General features: G+C 46.0%; 1 protein-coding gene across 5 annotated transcripts in view; it reads left to right on the top strand.

Annotated features, from left to right (window-relative positions):
- The window catches only part of CSMD2 (CUB and Sushi multiple domains 2), a 600037-nt gene that overhangs the window by 121612 nt on the left and 455169 nt on the right, over nt 1–23256 (top strand). For all 5 annotated transcript variants that reach the window (XM_073233614.1, XM_073233613.1, XM_037010709.2 and 2 more), the window contains exon 3: nt 3308–3420. In XM_073233614.1, coding sequence (XP_073089715.1) covers nt 3308–3420 — 113 coding nt within the window. The remainder of the gene's footprint in view (nt 1–3307; nt 3421–23256) is intronic.

Genomic DNA, 23256 nt, shown 5'->3' with positions numbered 1-23256 from the left:
ATGATCATGTCTAATATTGGCCCATTAATATGATGACTTGCATGGACTGATTTTCAATTATGGAAGCAGCCTTGTATGCTTGGAACAAACACCACTTGGTTATCGTGTATAACTATTTTTATGTGTCGCTGAATTCTCTTTGCTAATATTTTGTTAATGATTTCTATGTTTATATTCATGTGGGATATTGGTATTTAGTTTTCTGCATTTGTACTGTCTTTTGCTTTGGTATCAGGGTAATAGTGATCTCACAAAATGAGTTTGGGAGTGTTCCTTCTTCCTCTCTATTCTGGAAGAGATTGTGTAGAGTTGGTGTTAATTTTTCTGTATATGTTTGGTAGAATTCTCTAGTGAAACCATCTGGATCTGTCTATTTCTTTTTTGGGGATTTTTTAAATTACCAATTCAGTTTCCTTCATAGCTATGAGGCTATTCAAATGATCTCTTTTGCATTGGGAAGGTTATGGGAGTTTGTGCTTGTCAAGGAGCGGGTCCATTTCATGTAGTTTGTCAAATATGTGTTTGTGTGACTTGTAGTATTTCCTTATTTTCCTTTTGATGACAACAGGATCTGTGTTCCTTAACTTTTGCCAACTCTGGATATTTGTCAATAGGTGAAAAATGAGTCTTGTGAATTTAGTTTTGTATTTTTGGTATTAATTACATGGAACATCCTTTTGTTTGTATCCTTTGCCCTTTTTCCTCTTTTCCTGTCTATCTTTACATATTGATTTGTATGTGTTCTTTATAGATTATAAATACTCTCTCCCAGTCATATATAGTATGCATAAGCTTCCCAGTTTGCATTTCTCTCTCACCCTCTTTTTTCTTTTTTTACAGTTTCTTTTGCTGTGCATACATGCTTTTAATTTTCACATAATTAAATCAAGCAGTATTTTCCTTTAAGGCCTCTGGGGTTTCATGCTGTATCTGTCGGTACTCAATCAATTCCAAGAGAGAGAATCCAAATCAAACTAGCTTGAGCAAAGAAAAAAAAACAAGAAAGGAAAGAAGGAATGAGGGAGGGAGGGAGGGAAGGCAGGAAGGTAGGATGGCAGGGAAGGAAGCAAAGGAGAACGTCGGCTCCTGTAACCTGGCCCTGTAGAAATAGATCTTTCGACCTGGTGCATCAAGGATCTCAACAACATATTATTGGGGCTCCATTTCTCTTCTCTTCTCACTCTTCAGTTTTGTCTATATCTATGTGGAATATCATTTTCTCTAAAGCAGACAGGCCCTGTGTAATGGTAAAAAAGGCTGTTGGCAGTCCCAAGCTGGCATTCTAATGCTTTAGAAATCCAAAAATAAAAGACTCAGAATCTGTATATCGTATCCCGTGGAAGGACTCAGAGTGACCCTGCCTCGTTCTGGGTGCTCTTCCCTCATCCCCATGCCTCAGACCAGCCCATAAAGATGAGGGAAATGCCATGATTGGCCATGTGCCCAGTTGTGGCCGGTGACCAGGTGGGGCACCTGTCAGAACCCCATGCAGTGGCAGCTGCCTGCAAGAAGATGGGCAGATAGAAGCCAAGGGAATCCTCTGATCACATCACATTTAGAGAGGCCTTCCCGAGTTAATATGATAAACAAAAAATTATGTGCTTCTTTCTAATATGTATTTTATATACAAGTTTCATTATTTTATATACAAGTTTTTGACCCATGTGAGAAAATGAGGGAGAGGGAGACAGAGAGACAGGGCAGGGACAGGAAGAGAAAATGGGGACATGTAGGGATCCTTTGCTGGGAGTTCTTATACCTGAAGAGAAGATGACCGTGAAACGTACATGGTCATCCATTTGTAGGTTTGATCACTTTTTTTTGTCTGAGTTTATCCTGAGTTAACACAAATCCTATAAGAGTAGGATGGTGGGAAGCGCAAGGGCTTCATCTAGCACAGGGCTTTTAATGATGGGCATTAACAAAGAGCTGGTTTAACTTGTCTGAACCCAATGCCCATGCTCTGCAGGGGACATCTGAGCATCCCGATGTGATACAGCAGTGGGGGGTATAGCGAGGGATCCAGGAGCACCACAGTATCCCAGACTACTTGATAATGGGGTGTAGGGAAAATGGAAGTTCCTATGGCCAGGATCCTCACCTGACCCTAAACCACTTGGTGATGTGATTGGCCTACTGTGAGGCTAATGCTTACACACCCATTGGCAATGAGCCATTATCACTGTCAGTGTCACTATATAAGAGCTCTTCCCAGAGGAGACGGAGATGGATTGAGAATGCTCCAGAGGCAGACGTGACTCCAGCAACTTGCCACAGTGAGAACAGAGTTTGGTATAAACCCTTTTACCCCTAATGTTCTGCCGTTGTTACTCAGTCTCATCAAATCCAGAGTGAACTTTCCCAGGGGCAGACCCCTCAGGTGAGATATGGGGGTAAATGTAAACCTGAAATCCCTCCTAGAGCCCTGGTGAGGGTAGAGGGGAGGCAGGGTGAGCCTCAGATAGGGGATAAAGGACAAAGGGGGACAGGAGACTGTGTGCACGGTCAGGTCACTTGTGGGGGCCACCATGTATGGGTGCCCAGCAGTGGACAACTTCTTTCCTAAAATACATTCCCAAGTGTTCAATGAAAGCTTCATTATTTTCTCTTTTGAACATTAGAAGAATCTTTTAAAAATGACTCTCTTGTATTAAAAACATATTATCTCAGGTTCAACAATTCCTTCCATTTCACCCTGGTTTCTTTGTCTTCACTTAACTTGCAGGAAAAAAGATTTGAGCATTTTAATTTTAAAAGCATGTACAGTATGATCCTATTTGCATAAAATTATTTCATTGAAGATGATCCCATCTATTGATCCTTCTGTCTCTTTGAATGTCAATTGTCAAGAATGATTATTTCTAGATTGCATCGTGTTGCTATTTTTTGGTTTCATCTTTTAAAAATAATAAGCACTTACCATTTTTCATGAAATCAATAGACTTACTCCTTTTAAAGAATCAAGTCTATGGTAAGAGGCATCCACATTCGGCTACAGAGGGTTGGATATGTTTTCCACAGTATGTGAATAAATATTATCTATTGGCAACTATTAGTTGTAAATTGGTGGTAAAGTCTATCCAGAGCCTCAAAGGCTCTCAGCCAGAAAGTGGAGAGACTAGAGAGGATGCCCAAGGAGGGAAAAGAGAAGAGACACAAAGTAAGGCAGGCCTCCAGGTCAGGGACAGCACATGGCTTTGGGGGAGTAGCCCCCTATTGTGCATTCAGCAGGGGCTCAATAAATGTTTATGGATGTGCAGTCCCTAAGGGGGCCATTCTCCCTAAATCATGCTTCTTTGTCTTTCAGGCTCACAGGCTTTCAGCTACCAGCCACCATCGTCAGCGCAGCCACCACCCTCTCTCTGCGCCTCATCAGTGACTACGCGGTCAGTGCTCAGGGCTTCCATGCCAGCTATGAAGGTAGGTGCCACCCCTCTCGCCCACGGCCGCCAGGGCCTAGCAAGGGAGGTTGTAATAGCTGCAGGGAAGGGCTATTTTAGATTCAGAGCTTGTGCCTGTCATAACAAGGCTGGTTACTAACCAGAAACTCAGTTACTTAAACTGTCCAGGCTGCTTTTCCAGGACACTGAGAATTGCAATTGGAGCTCAGCTGCAGTAGCTTCTCCTGAGGGCCTGGGAACATCTACTTGTCTGTGTAGGTTTTGTTGTGTTTTTATCTTTTTAATTCTATTTTCTGTTGGGCTTCATTGTATAAGGTACCTCAGTGTGGTTTTTTGGAAATACGAGAGATATGAACCCTAAGTGAAAGAAATAAAATTAGTAGCTGAAAAGAATTTCTGCTCAATATAGTGACTGCAGAGAGTAGGTTTTATATCATTCAGAGAACAACAGTTGTTTTTCCTTAATAGCCCAGAGTAGGATTTCTTGGTTTGAGTTATGCAAATAATTTCCACTTTTCTCAACCTGTTTAAATATGGTGTTAGCATTCAGGTTGACACTGATATCTTCAGATTATACACTATTGTTATTATTAACTTTATAATGTTAGTTCAGAAGGTGGTACTTTAAGATCTCTGTCATTTCCCTGGGAAATTTACATCTCATTAATAGGTAATTATGCTCTTGGCTAAGATCCGCACTGCTATTTTGTGTTGAGATTGTTAATAGGCATATTTTAAGACTGTTAATGATAATAACAGCACTGGCATAACACCGTAGTAAAGCGTGCAAGTCAGCTTTTTTTTCTTCTACCTCCAAGAACTTAAGGAATAAGTGATGCCTTCTTGAATGAAGCTATAGCAATATAGAAATAGATACTACCTTTGGCTTGGCTAGGAATACACCATGGAAAGAGGGCAAGTCCTACCTCCACCCCGGGTCTGAGTAATTGAAGGCTCCTGAGGAGGTCTCAGTCATTTTTAACTAAAGGTTTCTGAGACGGCTGCAGAGCAAGTTCCATATGCCTTTAACCGTGAGCTCTAAATTGCTTCAACGGAGGGCTCCTGACAAAGCCCTGTCTCTAACGTGAGATATCTCTCCTAAGATAGCCCACCCAAAAATTGCTCAGGTGCCCCCGTACCACATCTGTGATCTTGGTCAGCCTGGCTTGTGTTCACCCTGAACATTCGGCCCTGAAACCAAACCAATTCTCTCCAAGCTGGAGCTACCACCTCCTCACTAAGTGAGGCCTCATCCGCGTCTCTCTGGCCAGTTCTCCTACAGTATGTTGACCTTGGGGAGAGTGGCTGTGTTTGGGGACGGTGGGAGGAGGGAGTCAGTGACACTAGGGTTGGTACCTGCAGAGATCCTGGAGGCGCTGACACACAGAGGCCGTGGCCGGGCCCTTGTGGCAGCCTCATTAAGCAATCCTTGTAGATATTTGTCTGAGGCCTGGACTTTCATGGGGTTTTAGGAGAAAAGTGTCCTATTGATCCATGATCACACCATCCCCTCTGGGGAACGACGCCAAGCACTTCTCCACTAGGCAGCACAGATCTGAGGGTGCATTCACAGAGTCCTTTCAGTCCGAGTTTCTGGCCTGGAGTTCATGGGCAGGGTCTATAGTTGGACGTCAAAGGTCCGCAAACCTGTTGAAATCAGAGGTTTTTGAATATATGGATATATATATATTCTTTTTTTCTGAGGAGCAATCTAGAATAGGGATCAATAAATGATGCCCCTCCTGGCTAAATCCAGCCCTTGGCTTGCTTTTTTGTAAATGAAGTTGTAAATATAGAATTCACTCACGTTCATTTGTTGATAAATTATCTATGACTTTTTGCCTGCATTACAACTTTGGGGTTGAATTATTACCACAGAGATCATATGGTCTGCAAAATCCAAAATATTTACACTCTGGCCCCTTATAGGAAAAGTTTGCTGACCCCTACGGTGGAGCTGTGTTATTCAATACAGTTGCCATTAACCACATATGAATATTTATATTTAAATGAATGAAAATTAAACAAAATTTAAAATTCAGTTTCTCAGTTGCACTAGTCTCAAATGAAGTGATTAGTAGCCATACATGACTACTGTATTGGACAGCACAGATAGTGAACATTTCAGTTGTTGCAGAAAATTCTGTTGGACCAGGGCCACAGTCGATTCAGTGCAGGGCTTCCATCCGGTTCACAAAGAGTCTGTGGTTCAGAAGAGGTTACAAAATATTAGGATAGAGTAGAGGCCAATGGGTCCCTCCTTCCACCTGGCCACACTGGAGGCAGCCCAGATGTAAGAATGATCAGTATTCTGCAGCAGGACCACAGGGCAGAAGGAAGGGCCCGTCCCACCTCAGCCACATAATGGGGTCAGGTCTCTAGGGTCATTGTGTTAAGAAGACAGCCTCGGCAAACCCTGGACCAGTGCTAACAGGTGGCTGTAACTAAGTCCTGTGCAGTCACCTTGAGGCTTTCTGCTGGCTCTGCAGCCTGTGTGGCTGCTGGCAGAGTGGCTCACAGATGTAAGTATGGACAAGGGAGTCAGGCACAGAGAAGCCAAGGCTGGAGCAATCACCGAACATCGTTGGCCCGGCTTAGGACCGGACTAGGAGCACTCTGTGCATCTGGAAAAGTTTGAGTCACACTGACTTTTGAACACTCACAGCAGAGGGACAAGGCGGGAAGGTGGGAGGAACCCGTAGGGAGGAACCAGTTCCCCGCTACTCGGGACCAACCATGGGACACACACGTCCACAGTGGTGGCCTGAGACCAATCGCTGTGCTTATTAGAAAACACCAGATGACTGTGTTTGGGGATTTACTGAGCTTCTTAGGCCTATCACTGACTAACTGACCTTGGGCAGATTTATTTAAACTCTCCAGGCCTCATTGGTGGGAAGGGGGAGATCATTCGTTAAAAGGACTGTGAAAATTTGGCTCTCAGGGAGAGTCCGCCCCTCCTCCTCCCCCCACCATTGCAGGGTCCGCCTTAGTCATTTGTGCTGGACAGCAAGCAGACAGACAGGCTCCTGAGGACAAGGCCCGCTGCCAGCCTGGGCCTCCTCCCTGCTTCTCTGTTCAGGATGCTGCCCTCCCCATTTCAAAATGACAGCAGGGCCTGCTCTGGGTAGCTCCCTTTGGCTGACACCCCTGAAAGTCTGCTATCAAAGAGAGTTTGATCCTCCTCCACCCTCATCGGGAGGGTGAAGAGTGCAGATAAGGAACTGAGCTGCTGAACCAAAATCTGAACCAAAATCTAGGGATTTTTGGAGAAAGGTGAAGTCAGGTGAAGAGTGTGAGCTCACAGTTGCTGCTGCGTCAAGACAAAGATCACAAAGGCCGATAGTCAAGCCCTGAGATGACAGGCAGTGCCTGAGTTGTAATCCCTGGGGGAAAAAGCTAGGCTGAGGCCAAGGATGGGAGGGACGGGATCAACCTGCATGAAGCACTGACTGTATGCCAGGCTCTTTACATACATTAGTTCATTTAATCCCCATGACAGCCTGTGGACAGATGTTGCTATCTCCATCTTACAGATGTCGTACCAGCCGGGACTCAGGAGTTTTGTATTCAGCTTCAGGCTACTTGATGGCCAGGAGTTTTAATGCGGGTTTTCTGTCACTAAAGACTGTGCTTTTCTGCACCGCACTGTCTGCAAAACCCTGGGAGTAAGGCAGAGATAAATGGCTCCATTGCACGGGCAGGTAAACTGGAGCTAAGTTAGACGCAGAGGAGGATACAGGCTTCATCGCCCCCCAGGCTGGTGTGCGTCCTCCCAGGGAGGTGACAAGAGGTGTCCAGAGCTTCTCAGCCAGGGCTGCCACATAAAATACAGGGTGCCCAGTTAATTTGAATTTTAAATTATTCAATTTTGTTTAAAGTAAAAGTATATCCTCAAAATTTCACGGGCTATCCTTATACTAAGAAATTACCCATTGTTCACTTGTGGTTCAAATTTAATGCAGTAGCCTGTATATCTATTTGCTAGATCTGGCAACGGCCTTCTCAGCACTGAATCCCCTTGGGGCCTTACTCCTGACTTGCGGATCTGCCCGTCCTCTGCCATTCCAGTGAGGGCGCAGCTAGACAGCTCTCTGCACACACACACGTGCACATGCATGCAGGTGCAGATCGTGCTCCCGGGGTGGGAGGGTCGTGCCATATGTGCATTTCTGTAATCCCGTTAATGAGGATGGTGTTTTCCTGTGTTAAGAGAAGGAGCCCTGCTTTGCTTGTCCATCCTAATGAACATCAGTGAGGGAGCCGTTGTGGTTTGCATGTACCCAAGTTATTTACCCAGTCATCGTCTGTGGACACTGAGGTGCCAAACAGCCTTGTAGTACAATGTAAACCCTCATCCAATTATCATCTTGGAACAAATTCTTGGAAGTGCAGTTGCTAGGTCAAAGACTGAGTAGCTTTTACATTTTAATGCATAATTCCACATGTCTTCACAAAGGTGCTGAGGCATACCTCCACCAACAGTGCTTACGAGGGCCCATCCTTCTTCCCCACACTTTACCTACCTCGCCTATTGGTCAGTTTCAAATCAGTTTCATTGATTAAAATGGGTAAAAAAATGCAATCTTATGTGTGAAAATTTGCACCTCTTTGATGATAGGGAAGGTCAAGCACCTGTCATCACCTGCTAGCCTCTTGTAGATCATTTTGCAAGTTGCCTGTCCTTGTCTCTGCCCAGTATTTTTTAGGGGTGTTAGTATTTGTCTTTTCTTGCAAGCAGTCTTTGCATATTAAGGATGTTAACATGGATTCCTTTTGATGGGCAGTAGTTTTCATTTTTATTCCACTCACTTTAAAATATTTTTCTCTTATGATCCACCTTTGGTGTCATGCTTAGAAAGGACCTTTTCATGCCAAGATCAGATAAATGTTCATTTCATTCTTTTAGAGTATTATTTCTATATTTCACTTTAAATCCCTCTGGAATTTAGTTGTTTATCTTGCTTTTGGTGGCTGTCTCTGACTCTAACACTCACTGTGTGTCCTTCTGTCTCTCTTTGAGTGTGTAGAAGCTTCCATCTTTCCCAATTTACTCCTGGTGTGTCTCTCCCTGATGTTTATATATATATACACTGAATATGCAATTTACACCATTCAGGCCACTCTGGGCGAGAACAGCAGGCCTGGCGAGGCCCCCTCTAGGGTGGGAGGGGATGAATGTCCATTCCTCTGCCCAGGAGGGATGGTATGTGCCCCCTGAGTGAACTTGCTCCATATCTGATGGCTCTGTCTTGGGAGTTGGAGAACATTCCTTTTAATCAGCACTGTGGAGTAGCAAATTAATACATAGAGATGTGACATTTGAGACAAATTGGGTAGCACTTCTCAATAAGTGGGGAATCAGGATGAATTTCATATCACATCCTCAGTAATCCCACAAACAGTTCATCATGTGCAGGAATATTTTTCCCCTTTGGGAAAGAATATTAACATAACTTAAAGATGATATCATACGAAAAACCTCTAGTACCCTGACCATCCTCATGTCAGGATGTCAGAAGACATGGTGATGAAGGGGAAAGGGCATTTGCAGGTGGCCGGGTTGCCTGCAGGTAAGGGGTACATCCACTTGACTTCTCTGTCTCTGTTTATTCATTCATTCAACAGGTATTTACTGCACACCTGCTCTATGCCAGGGTCCAAGGTAGAGGAATATGAATGAATAAGGAGTGGCCTCTACTTGCAAGGAGCTCTTGAGAACTAAAACTGTTGGAAGGGGTGAATGAGAGCAGAGAAACACAGGTCAGAAAGAGGTGGGTTCTAACCCTGGCTAGCTAGTAGAACTTAGCAAGCCTCTCAGTCTCCCTGAGCTGATTTACTTTTGCAAAAAAAGAAACTGTAATGTCCACCTCAATAAGTTGTAGTGAGCACTAAAAGATATAGTGCATGGCAAATGCCGGCTTAGTCTCTATCACGTAAATACTAATTCCTCCAGCACTCTCCTGCCTGGCTGGGTCGCTGGAGGTCAAGTTTGAATGCTGCCATGTCCCCTCTGTGTGACCTTGGTCAAGGCACGAGGTTAACACCCTCCTATGAAAAATGGGATAATCTTCTCTTCCCTTCAGGGAGAGTGAGCATTAGTGTAAAGGTATAAAAAACACCTGGCATGAGATTTGGTACATGATAGGCACCCAGTAAAAGGAAACTGTTTTAATCGGGCCTGGGGTGTTTTGTGGGAGTGAAAAAATATCTTTCCCATGACAGAATCTTTGGTCAAACCTTGTAGCTGTCCAAGAGCAAGGAGTATCACCTATTTTGTGTTTCTTCTGTCACCATGACACTTTAGTCCAGGGCTTGGTTCACAGTAGGGACACTACAGTAATAACTAGTACTTGCCTCTCCTAACCTGGATCCCTGCTAGGCCAGGTAGGGCTTTTGTGCAAATTAGCAGAAGCAGCCACCTTCAGGGGTCACCAGCCTGTGAGCTTATGGCTTAGTGGCTAGTGTGTAGTCTGGGTTTTAATTTTCTTCACCCCCTCTGCCTGGGTATCCTTATGCAGTGCTCAACCCAAACTACTGCACATGGTGCCTCACTTCAGAGGCTGCTTCCTCTTAGGAGTCCACAGTCACTCATTGTCCCAACAAAAGATTCAGAGAATCATTAGATGCTTAGATGCAAGGATCTCAGTGAGCTTTCATTTAAAATCCTCTAATTGCTTCCAGGATGGAGTACAAACTCCTTACCCGGCCATCAGAGCCTGAGCATCAGCACCCCCACCCCCTGTTTCCTCCTCCAGCCACACTGACCTTGGTCCGGTCTGCGCACTATACTGTCTCCTGACTCATTCCTCAGACACACTGAGTCCCCTCTCCTGAACCTTCCTTCCCTGACTCTGCCACTCCTCTCTTTTCTCTTTTTGTCCTTCCAGTCTCTACTTAAACTAACTCCAGAGGCTGCCCCTGGTGAACAGTGCTCCCTTCACATTCTTTCTCAGCTCCATGCAGGTCTCCTCCCGTCCTGTGCATCACCTGTGCATTTCCTGTTCCGCATTTGTCTTCTTTGCTTCCCATGTGTGATTCCAGACATCGGGAACATGCAATAGAGCACCGAGATTACAAGCGCAGGGTCGTCTGGCGGAAGAATTGACTCCCTACTCAGCCAGTTTGTAGCCAGTGTGGGACTTTGAGCAGGTCACTTAACCTCTTCTGACCTCCCCTGTCATCAGGAACAATGAAGCCGCTCATGTCATAACTTTGTAACAGAGCCTTGCATGGAATAAACACTCAAAAAGCAGGCGTAAGGTCTATTGTGCTCACTGCCACAGCTGTACCTTGCCCAGTGTCTGACATGTGGTGGATGCTTAGGAAATGATGCTCAACTCACATCAGTGGGAGTATGAGTGATCATCTCACCCAGACAAGGAGAGAGAATTGCTCAAGGTGCTTGAACATGGTAGACCTTATATCAAACCTAAGATGCCCTCAGTTGTAAGATGCAGCTTTCCCTGATATACCATTAAGAAAGAAAAAATGCTGCCAATTAAAGTATGACATGCCATCGATTATAAGACACATTCCAATTTCAGTGATAGTAAAATATGGGAAAACATGTACCCTGGGACTGATGAAATATGGTAACTGCTAAATTGCTTTTGACCACCCTGGAGCCTCATTTGGGGGTGGCCTTGTTATTCTGACCTCTTCTCCGACCCGGGGCTCTCTGATGCCAGAGCTTCTCCTTCTTAGCATTCAGATGGTGGTTCTTGTCAGCCATGTGATCACCTCTTCATTTGTTCTCTTGACTCAAAGTCTCATTACTTCCCAATTTTCTGCATTGGACTCTATTTAACACCTATTAGCACAGGTCTTCAGCTGATAAATGCCCTTTGAGTGGGAGACAGCAGGATGCCCAGTCTTGGTCCTCCCTCCTGCGTCTGTGCCCGAGGTAGGGGAGCCCCTAGAACCCTAATGTGGCTGGCTCAAGGCCACTGCCAGCCCCTCCTGTATGGCTCCCAAGGTGCTGAGAACACCACTGGGAGGGGATCTGAATATGGTGGACATTCAGGGAGGACCTGAGTGGACCATTGGGTGGGAGGTGGGAGAGCCAGCCTTCAGCTACAGCTCTGGCAGCAACCAGGGCTGGACACACACATCCCTCTCCCTCTGTAGATCCAGGTCAGGGGACCCCATCAGAGCTTCCTCCAGTGATCCCCACTCTGGAGGTTCAGGGGACACATGCCTTTTTACTGTCTCTTCCTGAAGGGGTGATCTCCCAACCCCTGAGCTGAGCCAGGAGATAACATTTTCAAATAGCAGCATCAGATTGAATATTCCAATTCCATCTCTTCCCATAGAAGAGGGATTGGGAGGGGTGGGGGAGGTGGTGATTAGCCAGTGTTTCAGCCCTTCCCCTCATTAGTGTGGATAATTGAGGGTTGAACCCATTGACATTTCATTTTAACAGCAGGAGAGAAAAGCACTTACTGCATTAGGTGGGAGCTTCTGATTTGGAGATTTGGAGGTGGACAGATTACAACTCTCTCCTTCCCCTTTCCATCCCATTGATAGGAGTTGTTTCACGGTCCTGCATCCGTTCAAGTGCAGGGTCCATAAGCCTAGGGCCTCTGAGATGAAGTAAACAAAAGAACCATCACTTGTTGAGCACCTTGGACATGCCCAGCAATACGAGGGGAGCTTTGCAGACACTGACACATCCCCACCTTGCAAGCAAGGCCTTAGGTCCCCATTTTATAGATAAGGAAGTCGAGGCCCAGAGAGAGTAGTTACCTTGCCTGAGGTTATATGGCATGTAAGAGTCACACACAGTTTGAAAATCTGTTTGGTTCTAAAGTGCATCTCTCTCCACTCTGTGCTGCCTCCCAAAGTCAGTCCCACACAGTTCTCTGAGCCCACCCTTCCCACCTCTCCTGACCCCACAGGAGAGCAGAGGTACCTGGAGTCAGATGGGCCAGCACATGACCCTACACATCTCCCAGGGCCTGTGCTCCCCAGACCTGGCCTTGATGAGGAGACTGCTGCTGCCTGGGACTCTTTTTTAGGGGTGATAGCTTTGCTTCCCTGCCTGTCAACATTTCCCTCCAGCTCTTTGTTTCTTGCCGCTCTCTTAGGACCTTTACCCAGCCGTATTTTGGGATTCACACAGATGGGGCTTGGTAATGAATTAAATTGCTGGGAGTAGTCCTGTGATGCGGAGGGGACAGAGGAATGTGCAAGCCAAGCCTGTGTCAGCCTCAGGGCCCCTGTACATTGTGTTCCCTTTGCTTCTACTGCCCTGTCCTGGGGACCCCATCTCATTTCATTCAGGTTTCTGCTCAGACATCCCGTATCAGAGAGGCCTTTCCTGACCACACTACGGAACCCAGTCCCTCCCACCACATCACTCCTGCCACTCCCTGATGTATGGCAGATGATTCGTGTATTTGCTTATTGTCTGTCTCCCCTAGCAGAATGTAAGTGTCCTGGGCTGAGGGCGTATGTATTTTTTTCATTATTATTGTTGTTCTCTGCTGAATCCTCACCTCCTATAACAGGTCCTGACACATGTTAGGTGCTCAGTAAATATTTGGTAAATGAATGAATGAAATTAAAGGCTAGAAGAAAGAGAAAGCATGTATATTTAAACACCTGCAAGAAACCCTGCAGGGTGGGGGTGTAAGATGAGGAGGGGAAGGAGAAGGTGCTGAGCTCGATGAGGGTCGGGGGCCTGGGAGACCATGGGAAGGAGCTTGGGCTTTGTCTGCAGAGAGAGGCAGTCACTGAAGGGTCTTTGGCAGGGAAGTGATAGAGAAAATTTGTGCCTTATCTCGGTGATGTGGAGGGCAGAAGGCAATGTGAAGGCCAGGGGGCCAGTTGTAGGTGGGGACCATTGTCTAGTACACAGTGTGCCTGGCCCTTCTTCTGTACAGGGAAGGGTGCCATCACAAGGGAAGCCCTAGCCTGCGGCTCATACCACACTGGCCTTCCCTGTGGGTGGGTAGCTAAGCTGCTGGAGCAGAAGGAATGCCCCACACATGGAACACTGTTTAAGCCTTTCACAGTGGCTTGAACAAAAATATTTATGATATTCACATCTGTTCTACAGACAGACATTCCTAATGTGACTAACTGATTGAAAAAGCTCACCTTAAGAGTCCCGTACATTAAGTGCATACATGAATGTTCAAGTGCTGGGATCTCCAGTTATAAGTAAGGTGTATGAAGCCCTAAAAATCATACTTGGAAATTCTGCAGAGGATTCAGAGAAGGAAGGAAGAGCAAATACACTGGACAATGATGATTGTAAGGATGATAATGAAAGCTAACATTGTTCCAGCTCTTACCAGGTACCAGGTACTCTTCTAAATGCCTTACATTTTAACATTCAATCCTTACAACAATCCCATGGGGTAGCACTATTATTATCTTCATTTTACCAGTGAGGCACAGAGAGGTTAAATAACTCCCTTGAGGTCACACAGCTACTAAGAGGTAGAATGTGGGTTCAAACCCAGGCATTTTAACTTGAGCCTGAAAAAGAGAATAAAAATATTTCACACAGCTGGGACTATTAGATCAAAGTAAAAATTCCACTACAATAGAGAGCTGTGCCAAGTTATGGACTTTAAAGGGTCTGACAAAAGGAAAAGACATTCAGTCTAACTATCCTATATAATAGGATATTTAAAATAGGATATATAATAGGATATGTAAAAATCCTATATAATAAAAACCATCCAAAAGGGAAAGAAAAATGACTATTGAATGATATGCCAAGCATAGTAGGAAAGGGTTAATCTCCATACTACACAACAAGCCCATAAAAGTGGTAAGAAAGATATCTGGAGTTCACACCAGAGGAAATAGAGTCAGCAAGTGAATACATGGGAAAGCTACTTGGTCTTGCTAAGTAATTAGACTAACGTGATTAAAACAACCAAAGGATACTTTATCCCTAGTAAAGTAGCTGGGAGAGCCTTAAGAGGTTGCAGTCATGCTGGGGCAGTTTTAGAGAAGTGGGCACACTCACACATTGCTGGTGGCGGTGTAAATTAGTCCTTTGGGAATCCAATCTGACAACATGTATCAAGAGTCATAAAATGCTCATGTCATTTGACCTAGTAATTTGCCTTCTGGGAATATACCCTACAGAAATAATTCAACAGAAGAAGAAAGTTATATGCATGAAAGTGTTGATTTCAGCATTATTTATAATGATGAAAAATTGGAAACTATAAACATGTCCAACAATAGGGAAAATTATGGGATATCTACCTAATGGATTTATGCAGCCATTTAAAATTATAATAGCATTATTTAGTAGTATAGAAAGATGTTTATGATATTTTCAGTGAAAAAAGCAGAATGCAAAATTGTTTCCCTGTATTTATTACAACCATGTAAAGTAGGTCTTTATGGACAGGAACTGGATGGAAATAAAAAAGGAAACAATTGATATGGGAGGACGGTGAGGTTGTGGTTGATTTCCTTAAAATGTTGCTCTTTATGGCTACTCTAGTGTTGACTGTGTGATAAAGAGCTGACAGGAGAAAATCCAGAGTCAAAGAGTAAACTAAAATCAACAGCAGTGAAGTCCAAGCTTATGTGAAAACTACATAGAAGTTTAGTTGTTTGTGAATATAATGGCTCTATTAATGGACATACAGACTCCAGATCTTGGGAGGCAGGTATATTCAGAGAAAGAAAACCCACATTAAAAAGCAATGATAAGTAGCAAGGTGTTTTTGAGGGTCATGGACTGTATCTGCAGCACAGAGCAGGTGTTTGGAAGGAATGAATGAGAAAAATAATGGTCTTGCAAAGAAGAGCTAAAAAAAAACTGGAAGTAATGAGGATTTGTCACATAGAAGACAAATAAATGCTTACTCTGGATGGCTCCAGACAGCAAACTAATGTCCAATGTATAATATGTTAGAGAAAAGTGAATTTCAGCCAAGAATCAAGAAGAAATGCTATGTAGCTTTAATTATTAAGGTAATGAGATCCCCATCTCTAGAGATACTTGAGCAAGGATTTGATTGATCAAGGCCTGCCAGAGATCCCATTAGCATACTTCTCAAATTGGTGTATGTACTGGATTTCATCAATTTAACATTCCATCGATTGTAAGATGCACCATTATTTTATGCACCACTAAGAAAGAAAAAACACTGCCAATTAAGCTATGACACACTCCTGATTGTAGAACTCATCCCAATTTCTGAGCTGTTTAAATGTTAAATATGAAAAAAAAAATCAGTGAAATAGCCTGATTATAGCCCTGGGGGATACATGGTGTATTTTGAGGTGCCCAAATCTACAGGCTGAACATGAGGCATCTTCTTCCAGTCTCATCAGGCGTAGCAGCATTAAAGCGGTATTATACACACATGCACACACACACACATACACAAATATATACACAAACACAAACATGCCCACATACACAATGGGCAGTGGAGGGGGAGGGAAGAGAGAGAGAGAGATGAGTCATATGCAAATGGCCGTTTTTTGAGAGGACAAAGCAGGGTACTTCAGAGATACATCCTGCTGGTGGCTGGCCACACTAGCTTGAGCTCACCCACCAGGTGAACACACACACATTCTTCTCCTGCTGAGGGTTTCTTTGGTGATAAGATGGGTCAAGCTGGTTAGGGGTTTCCCTAGATGCCTTCTGAAATTCATAACAGATCTAAGAGTCACTAATTCAAAGCTCTATGATTCTGTAACCAACTACTTTAAAGCAACTCCCGGTCTATTAATTCAATTGACTTTGATTCCAAACTGTTTTCTAATCTCTGATATTGGCCTTGGCCCTGCCAATCAAGCCCCACGAATGCTGGGGCTGCAGGGAGACAGTCACATGGCAAGTCCCACACCCCGCAGCTCTCCACGTGGCCTGCATTCCAGCATGCTCTGGAATCTCTGCAGCCCTCCATGACCCAGCAAGCTGCGGAGGGCCTGAGAAAGCCCGGTAGCCTGACCTGGGTCGTGAGCCTTCCTCAGGCATCGGGAAGCCTAGACCCAGGGCCCTCAGTGTCCCCTTAGGCCCCTCACCTAGCTAGTCTCCCACCCTTTTCTGGAGGCGGGGGGGGAAAGCAAGAAGCAGCCAGGACAGTACAATGAGCTTGCATTTTGGATCCAGTCGTTCTTGGGTTAATCTGCCACTCACTGTGTTATCTGAAAAATGTGCTATGATATCTCTGTGCCTCAGTTTTCTCAGCTGTAAAGTGGAGCTGATCGTGACCACATGAGGCAACAGCACTGCTCATCTGTAGCTATGCCCAGGACGGTTGGGTGTGCTGCATCCTCCAAGATTCCTTCTTGCTCTGGCACCACATGGGGCTCTTCTGAAGCTCCCGTGTCTATCTCACATGAAGGCTAAGATGTGGGAAGCTTCCCTTCCTTTCTTGGGAAATGTCTGGAAGACTGTGGTTTTAGCAGCTCCATCTCACAGGATGGGAGAATGTTCTCTCTCCTGTGTCTTGGAGAACAGCTGAGAGGAAGTATGTGTCCTGGCTGGCTTCTGGTGAGGCCTTGTGGACACGGGGTTTATTCTATTGCTTCTTGCTATCCAATCAAGCTTAGACAGGAGACAATATCCCAGGCACTGTAACTGTTATGAAAACCTAGCATTTTGTTCATTCATCCACCCAGCCATGAACATTCTTTGAATACCTACCTTTGAACAGGGCCACGGAAAACACAGATGGGTAAGTCCCAGTCTCTGACCGTGGCCAGTTGTGATCTAGTGGGGGAGACGCATGAGGAATCCAGCAGCCCTGGTGCAGCATTTGGTGATGCAGGGGTTGAGAGATGAGAGCTTGGGGCACAGTGGTCGCTTACGCTCGAGGAAAAGGGCTCCCTGGATGGACTTAGAGTTCCACACCGCCACCTACTGGCAATTCTCTAGGCTCTGAGTCAGCAGCACCTCCAAGCCCCACAGGGTGAGAGTTTGCCTGGACATTGGAAGAAGAGAGATGAGCCAGTGCGGCCAGAGTAGAGTGAGTGGGGGGAGACTGATAGGAGGTGATAAAGTCAGAGAGGGAAGGAGGGACCAGGTCAAGCACACCGTGGGAGGGATGCAGTTTTTACTCTGAAGGCACTGGAGCCCATTAGTGGGGTCTGAGCAGAGGATGGATGGCCTGATTGGACCCCCCTGTAAACAGCTGCTTACATTAGAGTGGGGCAGGGGTGGAGCAGGGAGACTGGCAAAAGCCTACAGCAGCATTGCAGGTGAGAGGCAGTGGGGCTCAGGCAAGGGCGGTGGCAGTGGAGGGGCTGAGAAGTGGGTCTAGTGCAGACAGATTTTGCAGGTGGAGCTAAGAGAATTGGCCAGTAGATTGGAAGTGGGGTGTTAGAAATCAAGGATAGTTCCAAGGGTTTTGATTAGAGCAACTGGCAGCCCGGAGCTGCTGTTAACTGAAACAGGGAAGCCCTTGGGTGGAATGGGCTTGGGGGTACGGAGATCGGGCGCTCAGTTGGATGGAGAGAGTCTGTCCGCAGATATGTGGGAGCCTGCTCAGAATGCAGACAGTGCTTAAAGCCATGAGGTTAGGTGGGGGTAACTTGGAGGGGCATAGAGATAGAAAAGAGGGATTCTCTTTACTCCCCAAAACTGCTTTTGTCTGAAGTACTTAGAGAGGGCCTGTTGCCCCTTTTTCCCAGGGGTGCCCCTAGGAACCAGTTGTGTCTGTTCTCAGGTCCCTGCAGTGACCATCCCTTCAGTTCCTTCCAGAGGTCAAGGAGAAGGCAGGTCAGCCTGCAAGGACAGTACAGGCCGTGGCAAAGGAGAGCTGGTCTCTGCCCAGGGGCTTACTGGCTCCCTTCCTACCCTCCTGAAGGTACCCAGGACCCAGCAGGAGCTTGGGAAGAGCTGGCTGAGCAGAGGGATGCAGGCTTTCAGAAGGTGGGGAGAATTTATGGGTTCTTCCCCAGGTCCAGAGAGAAACAAGAGAAGCCTGTGTTGCTGAGAAGGTGCACATCTGAGGAGCAGGACAGCGCCTGTGCACAGGTGGGGGCTGGGGAGCTGGGGCTCAGTACAGACAAAGCTCCTGCCGCATGGGGAGCAGAAGCACATGTGTGCCTGGCAGGCACCTCCAGCCCAGGGAACTATGGATTGAAAAATCCATAATGGGCATGACAATGAGTGATAATACTTGAAAGGAAATTGGAGACGTCTGCTTTCAAAGCAACGTCCTTGGGAATGCAACTCTGAGCTCAGTTCCATGGCTGTCCCTTTGGAGATGTCCGTGAACACTTAGCTGCCTTGCTGGTGTTAGCATGCGGGGAACAATTAGCAAAACTGTGGCTTCAGCTTGGAGTTGGGCTTCTTTCTAAAGGCTGATGATTGGTATATAAGGGAAGCCTTGGGAACAGGTCACAGGTGGGGGCCCCAGGAAAGCAACAGCTGCTCCTGGTTACCGTGCAGTGCAGGCACACTTGGGGAGACGCAGATGTGTCACCTTTGTCCCCAAGCCCTGACATCTATAATTAGGAAGAGCTTAGGATCTGGCAATACAGCTGACCCTTGGAAAAAAGCAGGCATTAGGGGTGCAGACCCCCCACTGTGCATTCCAAAATCTGTGTATAACTTTTTTGCCTCCCCCAAAACTTCTGACAGCCTCCTGTCGACTGACAGATTGGAAGTGGGGTGTTAGAAATCAAGGATAGCTCCACAGGTTTTGGCTTCAAGCCTTCCCGATAATATAAATAGTTGATTAACATATATTTCGTATGATATATGTATTACATACTATATTCTTACAATAAAGCAGGCTAGATGAAAGAAAATGTTTTTTAAATTGTCAAAAATGTCTAAAACATTTTTCAATGTATTTATTGAAAAAAATTCCATATATAAGTGGACCCCTGCAGTTCAAACCCATTTGTTCAACAGTCTGCTGTATTTCACTAGCTTCCTTTTGGGGACCGTGTGTCTTTGATGGAGAATCATTCATTCATTCATTCATTCAACAAATATTTATTGAACACCTAGCATGTGCCAGGAACAATTTGAAATTTCAGGCTTAAAGCAGTGAACAGAATAAATACCCTTATGGAGCCTGCACTGTAGTCCATGGAGCAGACAATAGACAAAACATATGAGTAAAATATATAGTATATAGACGATTGTGACTACAAAGCAAACTAAGAAGCAGGGAAAGGGGATTGGACAGGTCCAGGGTGGGGAGGGTGCAATTTTAGATTGGGTAACAAGGGAATCCTCCTTAAGAAGGTGCTGTTTATGTGAAGGCCTGAAAGAGGGGAAAGAGTGAGTCAGGAGGATGTCTGGGGGAAGAGTGCTCCAGGCAGTAGGAATAGTGAGTGCAAAGGCCCTGAGGTGGGCTTGACATGTTCAGGGACCAACAAAGAGTCAAGGGTGGCTGGAGGAGATGAGTGGGGGTGAGATGAAGGGGAGGTGGAATCAGAGAGGCCACAGGGCCAGATGACATAGGCCCTGATTGCTTTACAACTGCAAGAAAACTTGGAACTATTCAGCCTACATTCTCAGTTTTTCTGATGAGAACACTGCCCCCAGCCAGGCAGTGCTGTTTTCCGTAGTCTTACTGTCAATAGCTGGTTCTAACACTCGGGTCCCCAGACATCCAGATGATTCCTTTTCATTCAACTCATTTAGTCATTCAGAACATGTTTATAAACATTTCACTCACTGTTGGAAATGACAAACAAAACTGATGGAGAGGCCCAGAGATCTAGGGTGGACCAAGGATGGTCTCCCATGAGAAGATGCTCATAGATGCTCTTTGTTTTCATTTCCCATCTTGATAAAAGCAGTTAAAAGCATCACCCCAGAGCAAGTGGAAATTGGGACTTTTATTGCCCAGTTTCCCAAACTGATTTCTGGACTTTTGACAGTTTTGACGTTTGTCTACCTCTACCTACCTTTACATCTAGAAGTTATTAGACAGAGTTATTGGATGAGGGCTGAGCCTCCAGTGGGAAAAGAAGTGAAGCATGTAGTACTTAGATCGGGAATTACTAGCATAGTGTGAGGCAGTGGGGAATCCCCAGCAATCAAAAGCAGCCTTTGCCTGAGCCCTCGTGGAGCTCCCAGCACAGCTGGGTAACATGCCAGTAGTCACGGCATGGTGACCAGGGCTGTGATGGGGCTGGCAGGAGTGCAGAGGCTGGTATCTGAACAAGACTTAAGGTGGGCATGTTAGAGAAGGTGGTCTGGAGGAAGCAGAGACCTGAAGGATGAGAAGGACACTCCCAGGCCTTTTGCAGAGGGAGACTTATAAACAGATCATTGAGAGGTGGCAGGCTCTGGCAATTGTCAGTCATATTCAGCTCTAGCTTATTGGTGATGACCTTTGTGACCTCAGGGAAGTCATTGAACCTCCCTAAGCTTCACTTTCCTCATTTACAGGATGGGGATAACAATAGACCTTACCTTATAGAGCCATAGAGAGGGTAAGATAGGAGAATGCAGGTAAACCTTTAGCCATTATAAATGCTTAGCAGATGAGATATATCATCATTATAATCCGGCATGGTAGGGTGCTGTGAACCATAACTCCCTGCCTGGGCTCTGCTTCCTGGAGGTGGTACCACCGTGACTGGGGCTTGAGGGAGGAAGGCCAGTGAGCCCAGGGAAGAATGAGGAAGTGGAGAGGAAGGCATTCCAGGCAGAAGGGGCAGCTTGAGCCAAGGCTGGGGGCAAAGGCCAGCATGGGGTGTGTAAAGACGTCGTGTGGTTCAGTATTAATAATTAATTAGTAGGTAAAGGGATAAAATGACACTGTAAAATAGTCAGGATCTAGAGCAGAGAGGCTTGCATGAGTGTTAAGGATCTGAATGTTGTCTGTGGACAATGGGGAGCTGCTGAAGGGCTCCCAGAAGCAAGGAAGAGGCATTTCAAAAGACCGCTCTAGTGGCTGAGGAGAGGATGGGTCGCAGGGGCCCGCCGAGGAGAACAGTGCACAGGTCCAGGTGCAGGATTATGATGCCTGAGCTGGGACGACAGCAGTGGGCATGGTGGCGGTGACCGGAGGCTTGGCTGAGTTGCAGAGCAGTGAGGTCAGCAGGACTTAGTCTTTTATTAAACTTGGCGGTCGGGGAGGCACTGAAAGAAAAGGAGTGTTCAAAATGTCCCAGGAGGTCAAGCAGTTTTAGGAAAGACTTCAGGGAAAAATTGAGCGGTCTGTAGCTTAAATATTTTTATTAGTCAGGGTTCCCGAGAGTCACAGAACCACAGGAGATAGATGAATATTTACTATGAGGAATTGGTCACTTAATTATGGGGCCTGAGAAATCCCACCGTCTGCCATCGGCACCCTGGAGACCCAGGGGAGCCAGTGGTGTGATTCTGTCTGAGGCCCAAGGCCTGAGAACCAGGGGTGCTGATGGTGTGAATCCCAGTCTGAGGGCAGGAAAAGATGAGATGAGGTGTGCCAGCTCAAGTGGCAAGGCAGGAAAAAAGGGGCAAATTCTTCCCTCCACCTTTTAATTCTATGCAGGCCCTCAATGGACTGGGTGATGCCCACCCACGCTGGTAAGGGCCATCTGCTTTCCTGAGTCCACCAAGTCAAATGCTGACCTCATCCAGAAATACCCACAGGGACACACCCAGAAATAACATTCAATCTGGGCACCCCATGGCCTGTCAAGTTGGCACATAACATGAACCATCACAACATGATAGCACCATCAGAAGGCGTGTGTGAGCCAGGGAGAGGCAGTCATGGTGGAGAATTCAGTGAGGCTGGGTCCCTGGGAGTCACCCAGGGTAGGCAGAGGAAGAGGCCTCCATGATGGGCCTTCCCTGAGGCCCTGGGGGAACTGGGAGTAAAGTGTACACATTCCAAATGGTCAGAGCCTCCAGGAGAAGGGGGAGTGGCAGCGGTCAATGCAGCCGAGTGTCCAGGAAGACCAAGGCTGCTCAGCATCTGCTGGATTCTGCCCCAGGGTGAGTGGAATTAGCCACGGAGGGCCCCCTCACCCCCCCCAGTGCAGCTGGGCATGAACAGGAGATGAGAAAGGAGAGATGAGTACCTAGACCCTTTTTTAGAGATGTTTGAATGATAAAGAGAGATGTGGGGCCAAGTGAGGTTCTGGGTTTGTTTTTAGTGTAGGAGAGACAAGGCTGGTTTAAAAACTGCTAAGAAGATTGCTGGAAAGGAGAGCAAGGGATGACAGAGTCCTGTGTGGTTGGCTGAGAAACAATTTTGGTACTGAAACCTGTTGTTCTGCTTAGTTGAACAAAATGGGACCGTAATAGAGCCCTGTGGCAGACCACCAAGGACTGTATTCAGCTGGACTTCTTCTAGGTTATTTTCCTAGTACTGGGCCTGGCACTGCTCCGTCCCGACTCACAGCAACTTCCACCCATCCCCAGTGCTCCAGATGACCAGCAGGGCAGCGCAGCACAGCGGAAGAAGAGAGAGCTGTGGTCAGGAACCCTGCATTAGAGTCCCATCCTGGCTTCTCGCTAGAGGGACAAGTTTGAATGGGACATTTTACCTTTTGTGATGTGCATTTCCTCCTCTATAAAAATGGACTGGTGATGTTGTCTTCCCTGCTTACTTCACATGGGACTTAGGAAGGTTAAATGGGGAAACATGGGAAGATGGTAGTAAAATGGAGCATGCTGAGCACACCTGTAGTTTTCATGTCTCACCTGTGCCCACTTGGAGTTAGAGCCCCTGACGGATGGAAGCAGAGAACTGGCAGCGCATTTCAGAATCCTGATTTGGTTTTGCGTGCTTTATAAAGCGTAATCATTTGTTGGTTTAAGTGAAATCTCTAGGTTTTTTCAGAGTCAAACAACTTATACTGAAACTGCAGTTTGACAGCCCGACTTAGAAACGTTTGACTTTTTTTCAAGACCACATGTCTTGCTCATACAGATTATAAAAATATTACACATTCATGG

The sequence above is a fragment of the Manis javanica genome, chromosome 4 (assembly GCF_040802235.1).
Source record: "Manis javanica isolate MJ-LG chromosome 4, MJ_LKY, whole genome shotgun sequence".
NCBI lineage: Eukaryota > Metazoa > Chordata > Mammalia > Pholidota > Manidae > Manis > Manis javanica.
This window is presented reverse-complemented; position numbering and strand designations above follow the sequence as displayed.